Below are 18,572 nucleotides of genomic sequence, written 5' to 3'. Positions count from 1 at the left end.
TTTAGAAGATAGTTTGTATTTTCTTGTACAGTTAAACATATATTTTCCATTAGGGCCAGCAATTTACCCAAAAGAAATGAAACACATGTCTATACAGACAATTATATATGAGTGTTCTTAGCAACACCTAATAACAGCCCTAATGTGAACAAGAGTCCAAATGGATATCAAAATATATATGAATATAATAATTGTGGTATGTTCCTACAATAGATCGCTCCTTAGCAAATAATTGGAAATGCATTCCTAACATACCAAATAAATGGATGAATATTGCACAGACACTGAACTGAGGTGTTGGAAACAGTCTATTCTATACCTTGATTGCAGGGGTAGTTACATGGGTGGATACAGTTACCATAATTCCACAACCTGTTCACTTTAGAAGTGTGAAAATTTCAAATACAAACTACACCTCAGATTTAGAAAGCTGGTTTTGTAAAATGACCAGAAGTCACTTATCAGAAAAAAAATTTTTCAAGTCTAAGTTGAGTTCTGTTCTAGAGCTCTAAGAGAAGAATTTGTCAATGGTAAAATTCATAGTACAATATAGGGATATTCACAGTCCAAAAATACATTTTTCATATTACTTCTTTAATATATTCCCAACAGTTCCCATTTAGAAACAACAAAATTCCTCCCTCTCCAAAATAAAAACCTTAGCAGGAAGTGCTTTTAAGGTGTGCTTACTCTTCCTTCATGTACTTCTATGAGGAAACATTTTGGATTCTCCACGTTCAGTTTTCCAAATAAGAATTATTAAAACTAAGCCTGAAACAGTCTAGATTTTAATATAATTCTGTATTTAATCTCTTTACCCAAACTAGAACTGTAAGAGCTTAAGAACTTCTTCGAAAGACTTCTAGTGACAAATGGGAATCAACAACCAGTGGTCCTTACAAAATGAAAATTGAGTCACCCATAATTAGTAAGAATAAACAATACGGCTTTCAAACCTTGAGCAAGTTTTTAAGGAGACTATTCCCATTTCTATTTCATGAAAAGGTCAAATGTCATCAGAAAATTAGTAAGGCATAAAATTATTTTTAGCATAAACACAATCATGGTTTAAAATTTCCTTTCTTTCTACACCTTCCACTATGGGGATACAATCTTAAGTGTTTTGGGTACTAGAATCATGTGGCTCCTCTCCTGAGGGGATAGAGTGTTTGGGGCATTATCCTTGCTCTGATAAATTAGGAAAAGGGTCCTATAAAGTGTAGCATTTGAACAAGCATCATATAACAGCTTCTTGAAGACCAGTACTTCTCAGACATGAAGTACCAGGTAATGCAAAGGAATACATTTTTTTAATTTAAATAATTTAATGATTTAAGTTAACTGTTATTGCATTTGTAAGTGAATTATTTTACAAGATATGAATCACCTTCTAAACATGAAAGTTAGGATTTGGGGACTTCCCTAGTGGTCCAGTGGTTAAAAATCTGCCTTGCGAGGGAGGCAATATGGGTTTGATCCCTGGTGGGAGAACTAAGATCCCACATGCTGCAGGGCAAATAAACCCACACACTGCAAGCACTGAGTCCACAAGCCACAACTAGGGAGTCCATGCCATGCAACATAAGATTCCACATGGTGCAACTAAGATGCAATACAGCAAATAAATAATTTTTTAAAAAGAAAATAAAGATTGGCACTTACAAAGAAATGGAGACAGAATATGCTGGCAATTACTAACATATTGTATTTATCTTTTTTCTTTTTTAAGGACTTTGAAAACTGGCATGACATCCTGGGCCACAGAGGGTGACAGGTTTCCAGGTATCAAATCAGAGAATCATGAGCAGTGCGTCTCCTGCTGCAGCTGTGCAGCTCTGCTACGAGCACCTGAACGGATCCTGTGTGAAAACCCCCTACTCACCAGCTCCCCGCCTCATCCTGTACACAGTGTTCAGCTTTGGAGCTGTGCTGGCTGTATTTGGAAATCTCCTGGTGATGATTTCCATTCTCCACTTCAAGCAGCTGCATTCGCCAGCCAATTTCTTGATCACCTCCCTGGCCTGTGCAGACTTCTTGGTGGGAGTGACTGTGATGCCCTTCAGCACAGTGAGGTCCGTGGAGAGCTGCTGGTACTTTGGGGAGAGTTACTGTCAGCTCCACTCTTGTTTTAATGGGTCATTCTGTTATGCTTCCATCTACCACTTGTGCTTTATCTCTCTGGACAGGTACATTGCTGTCACTGACCCCCTGGTCTATCCAACCAGGTTCACTGTGTCTGTTTCTGGCATGTGTATTGTCTTCTCTTGGCTCTTTCCCATTATTTATACTTTTTCCCTTCTTGGCACAGGAGCGAATGCAGCTGGACTGGAGGATCTAGTAAGTGCTCTCACTTGTGTGGGAGGCTGTCAAATTGCAGTGAATCAGAGTTGGGTATTGGTGAATTTTCTATTATTTTTCATCCCCACCCTTGTCATGATAGTTCTGTACTCCAAGATTTTCTTCATTGCTAAACAGCAGGCTAGAAAAATTGAGAATTTGAGCAGTAAGACTGGGCGATGCTCAGAGAGCTTCCAAGACAGAGTGGCCAAGAGGGAGAGAAAGGCAGCAAGAACCCTGGGCATCGCAGTGCTGGCGTTTCTCATCTCCTGGCTGCCTTACTTCCTGGATTCCATAATTGATGCCTTCCTAGGTTTCATCACTCCCACTTATGTTTATGAAATATTGGTTTGGATTGCTTATTATAACTCAGCTATGAACCCCTTGATTTATGCGTTCTTTTATCCTTGGTTTCGAAAAGCCATCAAACTCATCGTCACAGGCAAAGTCTTGAGAGAGGATTCCTCAACAATAAATTTGTTTTCTGAATAGGTTCTGGTCTTAGTTTGGGAAAACTGCAAATAGACTTACATTGGACAGGTAATGAGAAGAAAAAAGTTGATTGTAAAAGTCCAATTTTTGTAATGTAAAATAACTAAATTGTAGTTCAACCCTGACCCAAATGCTTAAATTCAAGTTCATAATTCTTTGGTAAATATAACATCCAAACCTATTTGTAATGGGGACAGCACAGCTTTGGAACCAGAAATGCCTGGATGGCAATACCCATCCTGCTGTTGAACACTTGGATGATCTTATGTGATCTTGGGTGGTTTGGCTCTTTCTGAAATTCATGGTATTTCTCTGGTTAATAACCTCTCCCTTGTAGTAGTCATGACCAAATTTACGAGAATACAAGTGAAGGACCTTTATATTTGTTAATATAAATCCTTCTTTCAATTACCTTATATTAGTTCAATCTCTGCCTAAATCTTCTGTTTCTTCCTTTGTATTATTTTTCTATTAAAATGTAAATACAACCACTTAGTGACGTGGTGCCTCCTTGCTCAGGGAGGGCAAAGCAGTGGGTCTGCACTGTTAGGTGTTGAGATTTGTGATTCCCACATTGTGGTTTTAGAGTCAGGTAATACAAATCAAGTGATCACTCTGTTAACTATAATACCAATTCAGTTATGTACAATGGGAAAGATAATTTGCATCATAGCATTTATTTATTCAGTGAGCTTCTTCCTTATTAGTAAGTCTGCTCATAAAATTATATTAGAGTTTAGAACCAGTTGGCAGATGTTTAAAGCAGGGTTTTAAGACTGTCATTCATTATGTTACTTTAGTTTCAGATTAATTTATTCCATATTCATTTAGTTGTGCAGTGTTCTAAAAGTAATTTACAGTGGATTTTGAGGATACACTTGAAAGCATAGCTTAAAAGTGTGCACAAAAGAAGAAAGAAAACTGAAGTGAAGGGCATAGAATGAAGCCAAGACAGAGGCTGTGAAATTCATTTTCTTATGTCCCACAAACTCAGTTCTAAGGCAAAAAAAAAAAAAGAATTAGTTCTGCAATTAACAGTGGATAAATCAAGCCAATTACTTCAGAGAATTATTCTTGATACTAAGACTGGAGGGTTCATATAGACATCAAGATTTTAAAATCAGATTATGATATCTTTGGGGCAGAAGAGAATATACATCAAAGTATTCTTGCTATATTTTAAAAATTTCTAGCTTGATGTAAATCAACATTATCTATTAGCACATTATTTCTGACTACCATTACACAAATACTTTGAGTTGGTAAACATTTCTAGAAATAGTGTATTATTTCTAATTATACTGTTTCTGGAGAAGGAGATGGCAACCCACTCCAGTATTCTTGCCTAGGAAATGCCATGGACAGAGGACCCTGGCGGGCTCCATGGGGTCACAAAGGGTCGGAAACGACTTAGTGACTGAGCATACTGTTTCCATCTGATTTTACAGATAATGAAAGGCACCCTAGCCTGCATGGTATCAGTTTATACACATTTTTTCAGTTCTAACACAGTGTAATGAATTTATTTTGATTCGTGTGGTTTCAATATAGTAATTTTCCTATATAATCTTGTTTTGCAAGCTACTGATGGAATGCAATTTACGTTTCACGGCAGGAGAAGAAAATTTAAGCATAACATACTCCCTGCCCGTTTTGTTGTTCAGTCACATTGGCAGGCAGATTCTTTACCACTGAGCCATCTGGGAAGTCCATTTTATATATAGAAATTGTGTGTATGTCAATCTGTCTTCAGTTTATCCTTCCACCACTTATACCCTGGTATTATAAGTTGTTTTCTATGTCTGTAACTTTATAAAGTACCACTTTCACTATTAAAAAGACTAATGTATCAGGATGGTGGTTCTTATAAACATGGGGTTCAGAAATAATAAAGATGGTGAAAAATTCAAGGAACCCACAGATAATTTCTGAGTGTTAACTTTGCCAACCAAGGACATCACAAAAAGCAACAAGACAGCAAGGACAATCATATATACTTTGCAATAATTTCATAAAAGAAAAGTGTGCTTTATTTTGGGAGGAATCTAGCTCCTCACTATGGAGATCTAGGGGTCCGTCCAGGGTTTACACAGAAAAAGCCTCAGGTCTCCCACCCCATCCTGCTTCTAGACCACAGCTAGACTTCTATCTCTCCCTCTTTTGCTCTTTCTATACTTTCGGTGTAATATTTCTTTCCCATTAAGTTTCTCTATGCTAAAAAAAGGTCTGAAAACCCCAACTATAGTTGCATTCATTTTCTATTTTCTTTCTCTGAGTATATATTCTATTTGCTGTTATTGTTTTTAATTGTAAGTCTTGTCTGACACTTTTACAACCCCATGCACTATAGCCCACCAGGCTCCTCTGTCTAAGGGATTTCTCAGGTAAGAACCCTGGAGCGGGTTGCCATTTCTTTCTCCAGGGATCTTCCTATCCCAGGGATAGAACCCGCATCTCCTGCGTTAGCAGGCAGATTCTTTTCCACTGAGCAACCAAGGAAGCCCATGTATTGCATTAAAAGTCTACAATATTGCAGCAGCATTTTGGGTTTATTCTGTTGGTAGGAACTTTACTGTCCCCACCTGCCTGTCTAGGTGGTCACTACGCTCTCACACAAAGGTCTTTCACCTTTGTAATACTTCTCACAATTTTTATTCATACATCCATTTATCTGCTTACTTGTTGAAGGTTTGTTCTTCTTTCAAGATTGAAAGTTTCATGAAGAAAGGGGTCATATCTGTTTGTTCACTTCTTTGTACCCAGCTCCTGGCACTCAATAAATATGCCTTGGATTAAAGAATTAATTGTTGAATAAATTTAAAATAATGGAGGGAGATAAAGTTATTTCTGTACCCCAAATGACAAGTGATACTTGTAATACTTGTGATCATATGATACTTTTCTTTTGCCTAGAAACATGGTTCTAAGTAAGGCAGATCCACTGACATATTGGGTTCAGACAGTAAAGAATCCATCTGCAATGAGGGAGACCTGGGTTCAGTCCCTGGGATGAAAAGATCCCCTGGCGAAGGAAATGGCTACCCACTCCAGTATTCTGGCCTGGAGAATTCCATGGACAGAGGAGCCTGGCATGGACAGAGGTGTCCATGGGTTTGCCAAGAGTCAGACACGACTGCGCTCATTTCACTCATTCCCTCTCTTATACATTTGCCCCTCAGAGGACACTTCTCAGTGTCTGGAGATATTTTTGGCTTTCACAATTAAGGAGATTTTACTGGCATCTAGTAGCAAGGATGCTGCTAGATGCCCTTCGATATACAGGACAGATCCCACATCAAAACTTATCAGAACTCAAATGTCAATAGTGCTGAAGCTGAGAAAGCCTGCTGCTGCTGCTTCTGCTGCTAAGTCACTTCAGTCATGGCTGACTCTGTGTGACCCCACAGACAGCAGCCCACCAGGCTCCGCTGTCCCTGGGATTTTCCAGGCAAGAGAACTGGAGTGGGTTACCATTGCCTTCTCCAATGCATGAAGGTGAAAAGTGAAAGTGAAGTCACTCAGTCGTGTCTGACTCTTCGCAACCCCATGGACTGCAGCCTACCAGGCTCTTCCATCTATGGGATTTCCAGGCAAGAGTATTGGAGTGGGTTGCCATTGCCTTCTCTGTGAGAAAGCATAGTCTACACCTTTGTTGATTTAAGCAACTGGTTATTTTACAAAATCAAACTCTCAGAATACACTAGGAAGAATCTAAGAGATCATTAAGAATATTTTCTGTATATGTGATTAGGAGTCAAATGGCCAGATGAATTAATAATAATTCCTATGGCACAATTCAAAAGAACAAGTCCAGACATATCTTCAAAATCAGTGGCCCTACAGTGGCCAGAGTCTGGAATCCTGCTTGAAGAAGGCTGGATAATACTTTTGCTCTGCTCTGTCCCGACATTCCAAGGGTGGGAAATTACCAAGAAATGCATTGCTATGTTTAAGTTTTCTGTTCATTATTCCTTAGTTGACATTTTTTAACACAAGGGACAGAAAGTTCTATCACTTGGATTCACAAATGACTGTGAATCACTCGGAGGGTTTATGTGTGGACTTCTCAAGTGGATGAGGAGACATTATAGATCCACTTCCAATGATGTCTTTTTTTTTCCAAGAGATTCATGTTCATTTTATTTTTTTTTCCTTTTTAAAATCTATTATTATTATTATTACTTTACAATATTGTATTGGTTTTGCCACACATCAACATGAATCTGCCACAGGTTTACATGTGTTCCCAATCCCAATCGCCCCTCCCACCTCCGCCCCCGACATCATCCCTCCGGGCCATCCCAGTGCACCAGCCCCAAGCATCCTGCACCCTGCATCGAACCTAGACTGGCAATTCGTTTCTTATATGGTATTATACATGTTTCAGTGCCATTCTCCCAAATCATCCCACCCTCCCCCTCTCCCACAGAGTCCAAAAGATGGTTCTATACATCTGTGTCTCTTTTGCTGTCTCGCATACAGGGTTATCGTTACCATGTTTCTAAATTCCATATATATGCGTTAGTATACGGTATTGGTGTTTTTCTTTCTGGCTTGCTTCACTCTGTATAATAGGCTCCAGTTTCATTCACCTCATTAGAACTGACTCAAATGTATTCTTTTTAATGATGTCTTGAGAAGAGAACACATCTTTTCTCTAAGAGCACTGACAGTCGAGTAGTTCAGAAATGTGGACATGTCTAAATACCCTGGTGTTTTTTTAATGTTTTCCTGAAATGTAATTCATCCAAGTCAAGCTGCACACACTGTATGCTACCTTTTCTGTTTGTTAGTAGCCAGCGCACAGGCAAAAATCAGTTCTTATTGGGAGAGAAAGGCTAAGTATCGACTCACAGTGCCTGTACCTTATGATACCTCTGTAACAAAAATCCAATAAGGCGATCACAGCAGGACTAAAAATAGGGGAAAAGTCCAAGTGTTAGAAGAAAAAAAATCTTGAGCTCAAGAAACATAATGACCTAATTAAAACAGTTGTTTGTGCAGTAGCTTTCTTAACACTCACTACTGAAAATAAACTTCCAAGTTCACACCTTGCACTACAGGGATTCCACCTAGGGATTTTCCTATTGATGGCATTTATATATCTGGAAGGGCTATATGCTTTAGGCGGTAAGGCACATAAACCTAACAGGAGTTGATGCTATAATTACTTCCCATATCAGTGCCTGTTGCAAAGAGGAACTCTGAAGGTAAAAATTTTTTAAAGATATTTAAGACCAAAAGGGAATTTTATCAAATTCAGGGATCTAAGCTTTAGTTAGTTGAAATTCACTCCCAGTGACTTTGTCCAATGTAAAATTTTTGCATTTTATTCTGTTACTGAACTTATTTAAGATTTATAATAAAAAGGAAAATTGAAAAAACAATAGTACTAATGTCTGATAATTTCCTCAGGCATCCTACTGTATGTATGATTTCCTCCAGAAGCATTGAAAGTCCGTGGAAATCAAGAAGGACAGAATTCTTTGAGTGTAAAGGACAGATCATGAGCAGCAACTCATCCCCCAGTGCAGCGGTGCAGCTCTGCTACGAGCACTTGAATGGATCTTGTGTGAAAACCCCCTACTCACCCACGTCCCGCGTGATTCTATACATGGTGTATGGCTTTGGGGCTGTCCTGGCCGTGTTTGGAAACCTCCTGGTGATGACTGCCATCCTTCATTTCAAGTAGCTACACTCACCAACCAATTTTCTCATCACCTCTCTGGCCTGTACAGACTTTCTAGTGGGAGTGACTGTGATGCCCTTCAGCATGGTCAGGTCCGTGGAGAGCTGCTGGTACTTTGGGCAAAGTTTCTGTGCTTTGCACACATGCTGTGATGTGGCATTTTGTTACTCTTCTCTCTTCCACCTGTCCTTCATCTCCATCGACAGGTACATTGCTGTTACTGACCCTCTGGTCTATCCCACCAAGTTCACGGTGTCTGTGTCAGGGATATGCATCAGCATCTCCTGGATCCTGCCCCTTACTTACAGTGGTGCCGTGTTCTACACGGGTGCCAATGAGAATGGGCTAGAGGAATGGTCTAGTGCCCTCAACTGTGTAGGAGGCTGTCAGATAGTTATAAATCAAAACTGGGTGTTGGTACATTTTCTATCCTTCTTTATACCTACTTTTGTTATGCTAATTCTCTATTGTAATATTTTCCTTGTGGCCAGACAACAGGCTAAAAAGATTGAAAATACCGGTAGTAAAAAGGAGTCATCATCAGACAGTTACAAATCCAGAGTAGCCAAGAGAGAGAGGAAAGCAGCTAAAACCCTGGGTATCACGGTCATAGCATTTATGATTTCATGGTTACCATACAGTATTGACTCATTAATCAACGCCTTTATGGGCTTCATAACCCCGGCCTATATTTATGAGATTTGCTGTTGGTGTACTTATTATAACTCAGCCATGAACCCCTTGATCTATGCTTTATTTTACCCTTGGTTTAGGAAAGCCATCAAAGTCATTGTGAGTGGTGGGGTTTTCAAGAACGGTTCTGCAAGCATGAATTTGTTCTCTGAACAAATGTAAGCCATTGGGTTGAAGAAGTTGAAGGTATCTTCACATTTTACACATGAATGAATTTTTAAAAATCAAGTAAGATTGTTACTTCAGAGAAAACAAATTGCTTTTCCAGTTTAATTGGATAAATCAATGTGTCAGTCTGTTAGGATGTGCATTTCCCTTTTGCTTCTTCAAAAATATTTATTTGACTAATAAATGTTAAGCCCATTATTGTTAACTGCTGTAGAATGCGCCATTGCCCATTCCCTGCAGTCATTCCCCACCTTTTTTCTCTTATTCCATTGACTCTTCCCTTTGTAACCTGTAAACATGTCTGTTGCCTTTTATTTCTTTTCTTCCTTACAGACTGATCTACCCATTTGCAATTTATCAAAAATTTCTGTGATTAACTTTCTCCAGTTTGCTGCTTTTCTTGCTTTGATTATTTTCCCAGGGAATTTTTTTGGGATGCAGTTAAAAGTATTATGTTTAAGTCTGCATGGTGTCTGTGTCAGGAACTGGCTTCAGCATCTTCTACATCCTGCCCCTGGCATACAGTGGTGCCAAGCTTACACAGATGTCAGAGATGATGGGATGGAGGGATTAGTAAGTGCTCTCTGCTTAATAAGTGATTTTCAACCTGTTTAAATCAGTTTTGGATATTGATAGAATTTCTATTATTTTTCACACCTGGCTTTGTTAAGATGCTACTGTATAGAAATATTATTCTTATGGTTAGAAAGCAGACTAAAAAGATGGAAAATATTACTAGAAAATAAATTTGTCACCAGAGACTCACAAGATCAGAGTGGCTAAGAGACAGAGAAAAGCAGTTAAAAGCCTGGGCTTCACAATGTAGCACTTTTGGTCTCATGATTACTCGATGTATCTGATCAATTCATTGATTCTTCTTTAAGTTTTATCACACTTCATATGCTTATGAGATACTTTGTTGGTTCAGTTATTGCAAATTACCCTAAATAATTTGATTTATGCTTCATTTATCATTGGTTTGGGAGAGCAATAAAACTTATTAAACTGGCAATATTAAAAGACAGTTTATGAATTATAAAACTAACTTCTAAAGCCTAAATTTCAGATCGATGATTTGAAAAATTTTAAGTTGATCTGGTGATATACTGGAAATTTCTATAGTGATTATTGCATGAAATATAGACTTGAAAATGATCTTTTTGTTGAGGAGACATGGTACCTCAATTTTAGCAGCTTCACTTTTATATGTTTACATATTTTGAAAAGTGAACATCCTTTGAGCACTTGATAGAACCATGTTATTTAGTAGTGGTTGACACAGTGGTCATAATTCTCGTTTCCTCAAATCTTCACACCACCCTGCTCTGTCAGTTGTTATTTCTTCTTTCAAGCCTGGTGCTGTTTTACCTTTCCTACCACTGAACTTTTTTTTCATTTTCATGTTTCTTTCTTCTCTGTTCCCTGTTAATGTCAGGTTGTTCTGTGGACTCAGTTCGCATTTATCTTGAGCAAATTGATTCTTGGTGTCCAGTTTTCTAGAGCTCCTAAAGGTCTCTGAGACATATCCATCAGCCATTTCAGACTCAGGATGAGATTCATGTTTTATTTTCTTAAGAGATATTTTGTAAATGTAGGAATAACCATTAGCCAAAGGGAAGCCCAGTTTCTATCATAGTTGCATCCCTTTATGTAACCATTTTCTCATTTCATGAAGTTTGTTGTTTTACCTTCCAACTCCTGATAGAGAGCAATTGTTGGTTATCTTTCCTTCTATAGGTACTATTTGGAGCTTACACACTGTTCATGATAAAAAAGAAATACTACTATTATCTATGTTATTGGAAAAATATGTAATTTAGAAATGTTGTATAAAACTTTTTGAAAAATTCTTAAGGATCTTGCTTGATGTATTTCACAAAATCAAAACTGATTTCTTCCAGATGTTAAAAAACCAGAAGAAAACATATATATTTTTAACTTTATTGGTGGAATCATGACAAAAAATCCATATGGATTCAGGCACTTAATTTTTAAACTTCAAAAAAAAAGAACACCATGTTAAGGAAAAACAGACAAAGTTTTGGTAGCATGCATGATGAAGAATTAGTAGATTTAAAAATGTAAAAGCAATTTACACAATAGAAAGATGGAGACAAATGTCCCACTAAACAAATAAACAGGAAATTTTACAGAGGCATGGCTAATAAATACATTAAAATGTCCAATGTACAAATAATTTTAAAAGTTAGTTAAAATGTAATAAAGTTTCATGTCTTGAATTGGAAGGACAGCATTGAAAGGATCATTAATATCAGATTAATTAGATTCTGAGAAGTTGAGCACACTACTGAGAGTTGGGCATGTTCATATAGGAAAACCACAATTTAATACCTCTTCTCTTAGAGGAAAATTACAACATTTATATAAAATTTCAAATCACATGTCACTTGACTCTGTAGTTCCACTTCTGCCAAGCAAGCCTAAGAAGATAGAGTGAGGCAAGGAAGGAAACATGACAAGGATATTCACTGTATATCTCAATTATAGATTGAAATAAACTAGGATTGATATGGTGTATATTAAATCAATTATGTTCTACTTTTGAAATGGAACATTATAAAACCATTAAAAAGAACAAATGCCCTGTAACAATTAACAAGGTAAGACAACCACAATATATTTTTTTCACTAAAATCCAAAGAAAACAGAAGCAAAAAAATCTGACCTAGATTATAAAACAATATATGGACTAGGTCCCCATATTACACTTTTACAAAATGTAATTTTATGTATAACAGACAGTCTCTGTGTTTGGGGAGGGGGATTTACTTTGTAATTTAGCTTTATCATTTTAATGTTTGTGATTAAAATACATAGGTTAAAATTGATATTAATAATACCACCTTTATTTTTATCTAAGCATCATCAGCTTTATCTGTGTGCTTGCTTGTTTTATTTGGGAAGGGAATATCTTTTGAGAATATATCTTTGGTATATTTTTGTCTTATCTAATGAAACTATGACATAGGTACATTAGTATATTTTAGAAACTGCACCTTATATAAAGTATCTATGGAATTATATCTTAATATTTTTAAGTATTTTTATGGTTTCCTTTCAGCAGATCTTTAATATGCTCCAACTCTTCTTGTCTATATTAATGACCTGCTGTCTTTAGGAGCGATGGAAGCTACGAAGAGTCATGGTTCAACATTCCACTTGTGCTTTATTTCTACTTTTCAGGTCATTTTGAAAAGTGATAAACAAGCACAGTAGATGTGTTGAGTAGAGGCACATATTTTGAGAAGCGACTTCACCTCCCAGCAAGGCTGGAAGGAGCATTTCCCCTCTAGAAGGGGAATGTTGCCCAGTCTGCCCCTTGCTGTTTAGTCACTAAGTCTTGTCTTTTCTTTTGTGACCCCGTGGACAGAGGAGCCTGGTGGGCTACAGTACCTGGGATCTCCCAGGCAAGAATACTGGCGTGGATTACCATTTCTTTCTTCAAGGAATCTTCCTGACCCAGGGATCAACCCGCATTTCCTGCACTGGGAGGCGAATTCTTTGGTAAAGCGTCTGCCTGCAATGAGGAAGACCTGGGTTCAATCCCTGGGTCAGGAAGATCCCCTGGAGAAGGAAATGGCAACCCACTCCAGTACTCTCACCTGGAAAATTCCACGGACAGAGCCACCAGGAAAGATTATAAATCTGCCCCTTAGGGTAGGAAAATGCATTCCTCAGAAGACAGACCTCAAAGAACACCCACAGATACTAATGTGAGACCAAGCTCTCTGAAGATGGATGACACTGTGGGGATAAAGGTCACAATCCCTATATTTACTGAGGTATTTTTCTTGTACCTGGTGCAATGTGAAACTCTAAGTAGATTTAAGAGTATTGCAGAAAAAGAAATCCTCCCTAGCATCCCTGGGCAGATGAAGCGAAGATTTGTATCTGTTCCCACGGGTATTTCATGTCCTCTCCCCTCCTACCCACTGACCTCTCAGAAATCCAAACAGCTTGGCAAAAAGAGGCGGGTGTGGTCAGCTTGTGTGCAGGTCTCCTTGAGTTCATGCCACTCCCCACACTGCGCCTGCGCTGCAGCTGCTCTCAGCCTTACAAATGCGTCCAGCCCCCATCTCGGAGCCTCAAAACACACTCCCCTCTCGCCGGGGGAAACCCTTCTCTGTTTTCACTTTAAATATCTCCTTGACCCTCTCAACCTATCTTTATAGTTACCTGCTTGGTAAAATTGCCTGTGGATACAGTTCCCTTGCTTCACTGTGGTGACCGCCACTGCGCTCTGTGTATCCGAGCCGTCACCACATTGAGTTGTCATTACTTGTTCACATGTTGGCCTCTCACATGGAGTTAGAGAAGTAAGATAAAGTATAATGGATAAGCTTTGATTTATTCCAAAATCTTTTAAGTCGATAGACAGTCCACCAGGAGGAAAGAAAGATTTGGAGCAAACTGGAACACTCATAGCTTGCTGGTAGGAGTATAAAATGGTCCAGTTACTTTATTTATTTTTTGCTCTTTTTCTTTTTTTTTTTTTTAATTTATTTTACTTTACAATACTGTATTGGTTTTGCCATGCATTAACATGAATCCGCCACGGGTGTACACGTGTTCCCAATCCTGAACCCCCCTCCCACCTCCCTCCCTATACCATCTCTCTGGGTCATCCCAGTGCACAATGGAGTATTACTCAGCCATTAAAAAGAATACATTTGAATCAGTTCTAATGAGGTGAATGAAACGAGCGGATTATACAGAGTGAAGTAAGCCAGGTCCAGTTACTTTAGAAGATATTGTATACTTTCTTGCAGAGTTGAACCTACACTTCCCAGTATGACAACCCCAAGCTGAACAGTCTGAATATTTATTAACTGGTCAGACATGACTGAGCAACTGGACAACAACAAAATATGGATAAAATAATTGTGGTATATTCAGACAACAGAATTACATTTAGCAATAACAAGGAATGAGCTGAAAATGTACTCAGACATGGATGAAACTCACAGACATTGACCTGACTGAAATAAGCCAGACACCAAAGAGGACAAACTTTGTGCTCTTTTCATAAAAGATTTTTAGGCCTTGAAAATTAATCTCTAGCCATAGAATGGAGATCAGTGTTTTCCCTAGGACAGGGGAAAGGAAATGTGGGGTGAGATTAACTATAAAAGGGCTTGAGGAGAACTGCCAGGGTGTTGCTTTCTACCTTGGTTGTGGTGGTAAATATAAGGGTGGATACGTTTATCATGTCATCAGTCCGTGCATGCTAAAAATGTAAACTTTTCAAATTTATGTTATGCCTTAATATGAAAAAGCTGGTTTTTAAACATAGAAGTCATTCCTCAGAAAACACTTTTTTAAAAAAATAATTCTATTTGTGCAGTCTTTGGCTGTGCTGCGTCTTCATTGCTGCGCAGGCTTTTCTCCAGTTGCAGCCAGCAGGGGCTATTCTCTAGCTGCCGTGCACAGTCTCCTCATCACCGTGGCTTCTCTTGTTGCAGAGCACGTGGTGTGTGAGCTTCAGTAGCTGCGGCACACGGCCTCAGTGGTTGCAGCTCCCAGCCTCTAGAGCCCAGGCTCAGTCGTCGTGGTGCTGGGACTCAGGTGCTCCATGGCCTATGGGATCTTCCCCGATCAGGGATCGAACCTGTGTCTCCTGCGCTGGTAGGCAAATTCTGTACCATGGCACCATTAGGGAAGCGGCAAAAAAAACACTTTTGGAAAAACTAAGGTGAGATCTGTTCTAGAATGCTGAGGGGAAAAGGAAATTTGTCAGTGGTATAACCCAGAGTATAATAGGAATATCCACATTCCAAAAGTCCTTTCAATATTTTGTTTTTAAAGTATCTTGCATGCTGCTCCCACTGCAACGCCAACAACAACAGGAGCAGAAACAATGTTTTCTTTGTACCTACACTCCCTTTGCTGTCCCCTGAGGCAAACGCCTTGTATTCTGCTACCCAACTTTCCCAGGTCAGAATTTTTAAAAGTAAACCTGAAGCATTCAAGTATTTAACACATGATTATTTAACTTCTTTGAGCTTTTCATCATGTGCTGTGGTAAATCCAACTGCCGATACAGGAGACATAAAACACACATATTAGATCCTTGGGTTGGGAAGATGCCCTGGTGAAGGAAATGGCAACCCACTCCAGTGTTCTCACCTGGAAAATTCCATGGACAGAGGAGCTTGGTGGGCTATAACCCATGTGGTCACAAAGAGACACGACTGAGTGACTGAGCAACTGAGCCCACATATTTAATTTTTTTAACACAAATCAACACTGGTAGGGATAAAGAGTTTATTTGAAAGAGTTTTAGTGAATTCAACACAGAAATCATATACATAAAATGTTCTTAAAAAAGTGAAAAGGCAGTATTTAATAATAGCAAATAATATGACTTTCAAATTCCAGTCAAAGGTTTTAAAGGATAGGCACTATTCTGTTCCATGCAAAGCTAAAGTGTCATCAGGAAATTAGTAGAGCATAAACTTATTTTAGCATAAACATAACTGTTATTTAATTTTTTCTTTCTAAGCACCTTGAACTTATGGGGATTCAGTCTTAAGGGCTTTGGGGATTGAAATTGTTTAGTTACATTCCTGAGGGGAGAGAGTGTTTGGGGCATTATCATTGCTCTGATAAATTAGGAAAATAATACTAATAAAATGTGGCATTCGAACATGTATCCTGTAAAAGCTTCTTGAAGACAACCTCTCTAATATGAAAAACTAGGGAAGATTTTTTTTAAATTTAAATCAACAGCATTCTATGCAATGTTGTAAATTAACTGCTTATTCATTTGGAAATTATCATTTTACAAGATGAGAATATGAATCACTTTCTAAACATGCATCTTTAGAAAGACAGAATACACTGGCAAGTGCTGACATTGTATTTATCTTTTCTTAAAGGATATTTTGAAAACTGGAATGACATCCTGGGCCACAGAGGGTGACAGGTTTCCAGGTATCAAATCAGAGAATCATGAGCAGTGCGTCTCCTTCTGCTGCAGCTGTGCAGCTCTGCTACGAGCACCTGAACGGATCCTGTGTGAAAACCCCCTACTCACCAGCTCCCCGCCTCATCCTGTACACAGTGTTCAGCTTTGGAGCTGTGCTGGCTGTATTTGGAAATCTCCTGGTGATGATTTCCATTCTCCACTTCAAGCAGCTGCATTCTCCTACCAACTTCCTGATTGCTTCTCTGGCCTGTGCAGACTTCTTGGTGGGAGTGACTGTGATGCCCTTCAGCACAGTGAGGTCCGTGGAGAGCTGCTGGTACTTTGGGCAGCGTTACTGTCAACTCCACTCTTGTTTTGAAGGCTCATTCTGTTACACTTCCATCTACCACTTGTGCTTTATCTCTCTGGACAGATACATTGCTGTCACTGACCCCCTGGTCTATCCAACCAGGTTCACTGTGTCTGTTTCTGGCATGTGTATTGTCTTCTCTTGGCTCTTTCCCATTATTTATACTTTTTCCCTTCTTGGCACAGGAGCAAATGCAGCTGGACTGGAGGATCTAGTAAGTGCTCTCACCTGTGTGGGAGGCTGTCAAATTGCAGTGAATCAGAGTTGGGTATTGGTGAATTTTCTATTATTTTTCATCCCCACCCTTGTCATGATAGTTCTGTACTCCAAGATTTTCCTCATTGCTAAACAGCAGGCTAGAAAAATTGAGAATCTGAACAACAAGACTGGGCGATGCTCAGAGAGCTTCCAAGACAGAGTGGCCAAGAGGGAGAGAAAGGCAGCAAGAACCCTGGGCGTCGCAGTGCTGGCGTTTCTCATCTCCTGGCTGCCTTACTTCCTGGATTCCATCATTGATGCCTTCCTAGGTTTCATCACTCCCACGTATATTTATGAAATATTGGTTTGGATTGCTTATTATAACTCAGCTATGAATCCCTTGATTTATGCTTACTTTTATCCTTGGTTTCAAAAAGCCATCAAACTCATTGTCACTGGCAAAGTCTTGAGACAGAATTCCTCGACAGTAAATTTATTTTCTGGGTAAGTCCACATTTTAGATGGAGGAATTGAATATAGATTCACAGTGAACACATCATTGGGTAGAAAATGTAATCATATACATGCAAGATCTTGTAAAAGAATAAATTATGCTTCCAATATGACCTGAAGACTTAAATTCAGTTTCATCATTCTTTGGTCAGTATAACATAAAAACCTGGTTGTTATGGAAACAGCATGACCTTGGAGCCAGAAACGTGGCATTTTAACATTGAACTTGGGTTGCTACTTGTTTCTGATCTTCACTATACGTCTCTAGTAATTAATCCCTTCCTTGTAGCATTCTTGAGAAAATGTAAAAGAATGTATAGACAGAAACTGCAATGTTTTGTTATTCTAAATCCTCCCTTTTATTACTTTATAATAGTTTAATCCCTGGTTATAGCTTCTCTTTATTCCTTCGAAATATTTTTTAAATTACTATTACAGTGTAAATGTAGCTGGGGAATACTTAGAGATATTCTGGCTCAGGGAGGGCAAAGTAGTGACTCTGCCTTGTCAGGTGTTCAGATTTGTGAGACCAGAAATATGATCTCAGAGTTGGGTAAAATCAACCCAGAGATAAATATATTGACTATAATATCTGTCAAATTATTTGCTATGGGAAAGGTAATTGATGTCATTTGTTGAGTGGGCTACTTCCTGGTGATTGTCTGCTCATAAAATTTCAGCTGACTTTATACATTTTACCAGTTAACATATGTTTAGAGCATGCACGAGTTTTTAACATTGTCATTTTTTTTGTGTGCTTTATGTTAAATTAGCTTTCTGTTTTGTTCACTTTTGCATTGTTCCAAAGATTATTTATAAGGATTTTCAATGATATACATGAAAGCTCAAATTACAGATATGTTCTAAAAAATACAGAACTGAAATGAAGGATACAAAAAGATGACAGGGGCTGATAAATGCATTTTATATAACCCACAAATTTGAAACTGAACAAGTTAAGCAATTCACATTGTATAGAAGCCAGTCAACTTTTCAGACATGGAGACTTGTTTTTTGTACCAAGACTAGAGAATGCTATATTTATGTATTTTTTAATAATTTTTTAAATAAATCACTTGATTCTATTCTAATTTTATTTTGCAGCAATCAGATATCAAGTTTGAAAAATCAGAGCATCATATCATTGGGACAGGGATGAATATATATAAAAATATCCTTGTTTA

The 18,572-nt window shown here is 38.4% G+C and overlaps 2 protein-coding genes and 1 pseudogene across 2 annotated transcripts; all 3 read left to right on the top strand.

The window, feature by feature from the left end:
- Positions 1-1,794: 1,794 nt before the first annotated feature.
- LOC128053297 (trace amine-associated receptor 7a-like) lies at positions 1,795-2,829 on the top strand. The gene has a single exon (XM_052645800.1). The coding sequence runs from the start codon at positions 1,801-1,803 to the stop codon at positions 2,827-2,829; it is 1,029 nt and encodes a 342-aa protein (XP_052501760.1). The 5' UTR covers positions 1,795-1,800.
- A 5,506-nt stretch (positions 2,830-8,335) lies between these two features.
- LOC128053302 (trace amine-associated receptor 6-like) lies at positions 8,336-9,373 on the top strand (annotated as a pseudogene).
- Positions 9,374-16,351: 6,978 nt separating this feature from the next.
- Positions 16,352-17,383, top strand: LOC128053307 (trace amine-associated receptor 7a-like). The gene has a single exon (XM_052645807.1). It carries the CDS (start codon positions 16,352-16,354, stop codon positions 17,381-17,383), a length of 1,032 nt encoding a protein of 343 aa, XP_052501767.1.
- The last annotated feature ends 1,189 nt before the right edge of the window (positions 17,384-18,572 follow it).

Source organism: Budorcas taxicolor, chromosome 9, assembly GCF_023091745.1.
Source record: "Budorcas taxicolor isolate Tak-1 chromosome 9, Takin1.1, whole genome shotgun sequence".
Lineage (NCBI taxonomy): Eukaryota > Metazoa > Chordata > Mammalia > Artiodactyla > Bovidae > Budorcas > Budorcas taxicolor.
Note: the sequence above shows the minus strand (reverse complement) of the source record. Positions and strands in the feature narration are given on the sequence as shown.

Coding starts and splice junctions, on each gene's coding strand:
- LOC128053307 (XM_052645807.1), top strand. CDS start 16,352: ATGAGCAGTGCGTCTCCTTCTGCTGCAGCTGTGCAGCTCTGCTACGAG.
- LOC128053297 (XM_052645800.1), top strand. CDS start 1,801: ATGAGCAGTGCGTCTCCTGCTGCAGCTGTGCAGCTCTGCTACGAGCAC.